Here is a 5,808-nt window from a genome sequence, read left to right on the forward strand (position 1 = left end):
GCCAGGCTGGGGCGAGTCCGCTGGTGCAGCGGGCCTGGCTCGGACCCGGGTCCAGCAGCCGCGCAGCCCCAGGGCTGTGTTCTGGGCCTCTGTGTCCGGGTGCCTGTTCTTGGGCGGTGGTGGAGTGATTGACAGGAGGATCCACGGCAGAGTGAGCTGGGAGGCCAGCTGTAAACGCCAGGCACCGAGTTCCCGGAGGGACGCAGGGAAATCGGGGGGGGGGGGGGGGGGGGCAGGGGTTGGCCTTGGGCAAGCCGCTTTGCCTCAGTTTCCTTCCCAGTAAGACGGGAGTCACCCAGAACTGCCTCCCTCACAGCCTGTCGCTGCGATCCAGCTGACACCTGCTAAGGTCCGCGTGGTCCAGGGCCAGGCCCGTGTCCAGGCCAGAGACGGAGGCCTCGGGGCGTGAGCAGCGGGTCAGACGGAGCGCGCAGCTTGGCGTGGGGAGTGTCTGCTGGCCTCGGCCGCACTGGCCTCCGGGGTTGGGACCACGATGCAGATGAGGGGTGGGCCCACAGGGCGGGGTGTCAGGCATCCGTCTCTGAGAGAAGCCTGGTGCTCCCCCAGGGCCGCCCCGCCTCTCCACCTCAGCCCGGAGGGACCCTGCGGGGCGTGAGGGCAGCCGTGGCTGGCCTCCCCTTACCAGCTCGGGGTCTTCTTGGGGGGCAGGCTGGCCCCTCGCTGCCGCCTGGAGTGAGGGGTGAGGTGGTAGAGGAGCTCAGAGCCCTGAGGGGGGACAGTGCTGTGAGGGGGAGGCCACGTCCCCCCACCCCCTCGGGGCCCTAGGGATCCAAGTGTGGGAGAGCACAGCCATTCGTCATGGACCCCTGAGCTGCCCACCGGTCTTCCCTGCCCACCCCGGCCGGCTCCGGCCTGGCACCCCGCCCGGGGAGGCCGCCCGCGGGAGCTGAGCAGGCCGGTTGGAGGCCCGCAGTGCCCGGGGAGGAAGCCCGGACAATGAGCCCTTGTTCCCTGTCCTGGGCCCCGGGCCAGCACCTCAGGCGATCAGCCGGCTCGCTGCCCACCGCAGCTCCCGGGGGAGGCAGGACCAGCGCCCCCAGGGAGCCTCGCTCCCCCCGATGCCCCCCCCCCCCCCCCGAGAATAGGAACCAGCCAGGTCAGCACGCTCTTCTCGCTCTCCCTCTCCATCAAGGCCGCGCCGGCGGGCCGGGGCCTGGGCTGCCCACGCTGGGAGGGTTAACATGGCACAGGACCCCCATCTGGCTCCCTCCTGGTCCCGTGTGGGCCCCTCTGCAGAGGCCCAGCGTGGGCAGAAAACAGGGGTGCCCTGCCTCCCAGAGCTGGTGCCGGGCATGCTCCAGCCGGCGTGTTCTCTCCCGGGTCTGTCCCAGCGTGCGCACACGGCGGCTGCACGCCCCAGGGGTCCCTGTGCAGGCTCGGGGCCCCCTCGGCCCCCGGGGTGGTCACTGCGTAGAGATGTGGGGGTTCTGGAGCCGGCAGGGCTCGGGGCGGGGGCCCTGTTTCCCAGGGGACTCGCTGTGACTGAGGGAGGGGGTGGGGGCCGGCCACGGGCTGTGTCAGGAGCCCGGCACCTTCTATGCTCATGGCGGGGTGCCTGCAGGTGCCATCAGAGCCGGGTTCTGGGAAGACGGGGTGCATGGGGGGGGGGTATGGAGGCTGCTGGTGGCAGATGCCACTCACCAGGAGGAGGGACTTGCGTGTGGCGCTCGGTGCTGCGGGAAGCAGTGAGTCCTTGTTCCCAAGGGGATCCCTCTGAGAGGGGCACCTGAGGGTGGGGAGGGAGGCTGTCTTCCGGTCCAGGAACCGAGGCTGGGAGTTGAGGCCGACCAACGACCGTCTGTGCCCGCAGCGTCCCATGCAGCTGGCTGCGGCCTCGGGGCCTGGGGCACGGTGCTGGCCTCGGGCCTCCCGGGCACGTGCCTTTTGGGGGCTGGGAACACACAGCCGGACACCCTGAAACTGGCATCGGGTCCAGAGAGGGGCTCTGACCTGCCCAAGGCCCCGCAGCAAGCCCAGCGAGGCCCCGGGCTCCCAGCCCCCAGCCCCGGCCTCCCCTGCCCCCTGCCAATCAAACCACCTCGCCTGCGGGCCCTGCCCACTGGCCTCACCCTCCTGGGCACCGCAGGTCCCTGGCCAGGGTCACGAGCGGGTCGTGGGAGATGGGGCCCACCGGATGGAGCAAGGCCGCGTTCCGGGAGGGGATGTCGGTGAGGAGGGTCCCCACGAGGCCCAGGTCCTGTGGGTGGGGAAGAGCTGGGTGAACCAGGAGTCGGGCCACCCTGGCCCGGGCCCCCTCCCAGCCATCCAGAGCCCCTCCCACCCGCTGCCCCCTCGCCGTCTCTCTCCCTGAGCCTGCTGTTCAGGGCCAGGTGGACCTTCTAAAAATATACTTTTACTGATGTCAGAGAGCAAGGGAGAGGGAGAGAGAGAGAAACATCAGTGATGAGAGAGAATCATGGATCGGCTGCCTCCTGCCCGCCTTACACTGGGGGTTGAGCCTGCAATCCAGGCCTGTGCCCTGACCAGAATCGAACCCAGGACCCTTCGGTCCGCAGGCCGGCGCTCTATCCACTGAGCCACACCAGCCAGGGCCCAGGGGACCTTTTCGATGAGAGGGTGGGTGCAGCAGGGACCTCAGCGAGGTGGTAAGCAGGTCCCGGAGCCCTTAGTCAGGTTCCCTGGAGGTGAGACACCACGCTGGGGGTGGGCTTGTCTGGGAGATCTTTGGGGGCTCCCCTGAGGACCCCCAAAGGCCACTGTCCTCCAGTTCTCTCGGGGCCCTTTGCCTCTTCCACCTCTTCAGCTCAGGCTGGGGGTGTTCATCTGCCCTGAAGCTGCGCCCCCCCCCCGTGCCCCCGCTCAGTGAGGGATGTCACCGTCCCCATCTCCTCAGGGGCCTGCCATCTGCCCTCCCGGGCCCACCTGCTTCCTGTTTCCTCTCCAAGCCTCTCGTCCCTGCACAGACCCTGCCGTCGAGGCCCCGGTCTCCCGTTACCCACACGGGGCCGGGGTAGCGCTAAGCCTTTCATTAGCGGGTCCCGTGAGAGGACAGACGGACACGCTGATGGGCAGGCACAGGTAGGAGGGGCCTTCAGAACCCACGTGGGTCCCCCCAGCCCAGGGGTGACGTGTTGGATGCATAAGCCCCAGGGCACAGAGGAAGAGGGGCCAGGAGGGAGCGCCCCAAGGCCACAACTGCCGAGCCCCAGTGGGTTATGGGGCAGGACAGGCCCCTCGCTGGACCTCAGTCCCAACCTCTTGGACATGAGGGGGCAACCTCGCTGGTTTCCCAGAATGCCCAGCTGGGGCCTGGGCTCCAGGTGCCCTCCCAGGTAGAAATCTGTGCCTCTGGAGAGTTTGGCTGAGTCACCGCGGCGGCTCCGCCGTCACATCCCAGAATGTGAACGGGGGGCGGGGGGGGGGGGGGGGAGGCGGGGGAACAGGAGGGAGGGGTGGCCCGTGAGCCTGGACTGACCCAGACCGGGCCCCAGACCGCAGCCTGCTTTCTGCTGGTCTGGACAGCTCCTCTTAAAGGGCCAGGCGCTCCTTTCCAGCCTGCCTGAGAAGAGTGCCACAGAAGAGGGGGGCTGGGAGGCGGGAGGCTGGGCCGTGGCCTTGGCTGGTGCCCAGGCTGCCCTAGGCTCACCACGGTGCTCCAAGCCTCGGCTCCCACCTCCATCACCCACGTGCGGGGCTGATGTCAGCTCCCAGCATGGGGCAGGGGGCGGGGATGTGGGCAGAGAGGCAGGTGGCCTGCCTGGTGCTGATGCTGGGACCGGAACCCAGGGCTAGGGCAACCCCGGGCTTGGGACCTGGGACTCAGGTTCCCAGTGCGTGTGAGGCCAGAGCCCTGGTCTGTCCAGAGGTGGTGTGAGGTACAGATGCCGGGGTGCACGTAGTAGGCATGAGCTGCCCTTAGGAGGATGGGTGCTGGGTGCTTAGCCCTGCCTGGGCTGACCAGCTGGCTCTAGCTTCCTAGGGCCCAGTGCCCCCCTCGCCCTGGAGGAGGGGGGCGCTGAGGGCTTTCCATCGCCCTCAATACAAGATGCCCACGGGTGTCTCCTCCCAGCACCCCCTCCTTCCCTGCCAAGGCCTGGACCTGGACTCTTAGCTCCTGGCGGGGAGCACCCTCAACACACAACTGACCTCTGACCTCAGAGGCAGGGACCTCCCCCCCCCCCCCCCGCCCTCTCCTCCACCCTCACAGTTCTCCTGGCCTCGGTGGCCCTCACCCCAGCCTGCTGCCCGCCCTCCCTCCTTCTCTGTCGCCCACCCCTGCAGCCAGGGGCACCCTCCCCTCGGAACCCACTCGGCCTGCGCGCCCGTCCGGGGCCAGCCCTGCCTCGGGGCCCCTTCCAGGCCCGCTGCCCGCCGCCCCGGCCCCTCCCTGGCCTCCAGCTCGGGCGGGCCCGCTCCCTGTCTCGCCTGGCGCTGGAGGCGCAGCAGCTGCCGGGCGCGCTCCGGCCGCCGCTCGTGGAGCGTGGACTGGACCTCGCGGAGCCAGCGCACCCGGCGCTCCTAGGGCGCGGGCCCGCACCCCGCCGCCGCCTGGCCCGCCTCGGGTCCGCACCGCCGCCCAGCCGCGCCCCCAAGGCTGCAGGGCGGCTGGCGCTGGGCAGGCGGGAGGCCGGGCCGTCGGAGCCCCGCCCCGGTCCCTAGGCCCCGCCCCCGCCGATCGGGCCCCGCCCCTGTCGCTCAGGCCCCGCCCCTGTCGCTCAGGCCCCGCCCCCAGCCCGAGCCGCGCCTGGCGGGGAGCGCGTGTCTGAGGCTGCGCATCGCTGCGGGGCCAGAGCCGGGGCGGGGGCGGGGGGCTCCCCTGCGGGCGGGTCTCGCTGGGAGAGACCCCCCCGCCTGCGCCAGGCCTGGCCCTGGAGCTCTGTCCTCGCCGCCGGGGGGCCGCAGCGCCCGGCCAGGGCGAGGTGGCGCTTGGCGCCTCTAAACCCCGCTGGCCGCGGGCGGGCTGTGAGGTCGCTTTGCCGGTGCCGAGAGCGCTGGGCTTGGAGTCGGGGCGGGGGAATGGGGCTCCAGGGCGCTGTTTGCCAGGACCCGCTCTCCGGAATCAGCCCGGCCCAGAGCAATTGTAGTATCTGCCCCAACGCCCGGCGGGGACACGCCTACAAGGACAAATATTTACCCCCTCCCTGCTTGGCGGGGGACGGAGGGTGGCGTGGGTCCCCTCTGACCCAGGTCCCTGATCTCCAACCCGGGAGATTCACGGGGTGAGGCGTGCTGGTTAACGGTTAAGCCGGCTCGGGCAGGCTGGCACGGGCACGGGGCACCTGCACCTGCCCCTGGCTTTGGGCTTCCCCCCCGAAGCGGGGACCAGGTTTGAGCGAGGGTCCTGCCCCGCTCCAGGTGAGTCCCCGCTCCTGGGGGCTCCCTCAGCAGGAGTCTGGCCTCATCACATGCCTTGGTAGGAGGCTTTGGGGCACCAGGCTCCAGCCCCCACTGCCACAGCCAGCAGGGCATGTGCAGCCTGCTGGGTCGGTGTGCCGGGCGTAGGTGCCGGCAAGGCTGGGGGGAGGGGAGGGGGACCCCAAGGCACCTGGCGAGAGGCGGGCGGAGCCAGGCTCCTTGCACGGGGTTACGCACCAGCTGCCCGGGGCGTGTCTGGGCACAGGGCGGTGGGCTCTGTGTCTCCCCAGGCCGAGCCCCGGAGACAAGGCAGTGGCCTCATGCCCTGACACCCACACCCACGGGACCCGACCCCTCTCGCCGCCGGCGCGGGCACCCCCGCTGGACCTGTTCCCGGGCCTTCCTACCCTTGGCTCTCCCTCTCCCGGCAGCTTGGACCCGGAGGCCTCCCCTCCCACTCCTCGCGCCAAC

General features: G+C 70.7%; 1 protein-coding gene across 1 annotated transcript in view; it reads right to left on the minus strand.

Moving 5' to 3' along the window:
* Positions 1 to 1,174: 1,174 nt before the first annotated feature.
* The window catches only part of LRRC75B (leucine rich repeat containing 75B), a gene marked incomplete at its 5' end in the record, with an annotated part of 4,913 nt that continues 279 nt past the window's right edge, over positions 1,175 to 5,808 (minus strand). Inside the window, 4 exon segments of the mRNA XM_079762968.1 lie at positions 1,175 to 1,912; positions 2,091 to 2,218; positions 4,408 to 4,500; positions 4,504 to 4,593. Of these exon segments, the coding sequence (XP_079619094.1) occupies positions 1,198 to 1,912; positions 2,091 to 2,218; positions 4,408 to 4,500; positions 4,504 to 4,593 (1,026 nt within the window). The 3' untranslated portion in view covers positions 1,175 to 1,197.

This window comes from Cnephaeus nilssonii (assembly GCF_951640355.1).
Source record: "Cnephaeus nilssonii genome assembly, chromosome: 22".
NCBI lineage: Eukaryota > Metazoa > Chordata > Mammalia > Chiroptera > Vespertilionidae > Cnephaeus > Cnephaeus nilssonii.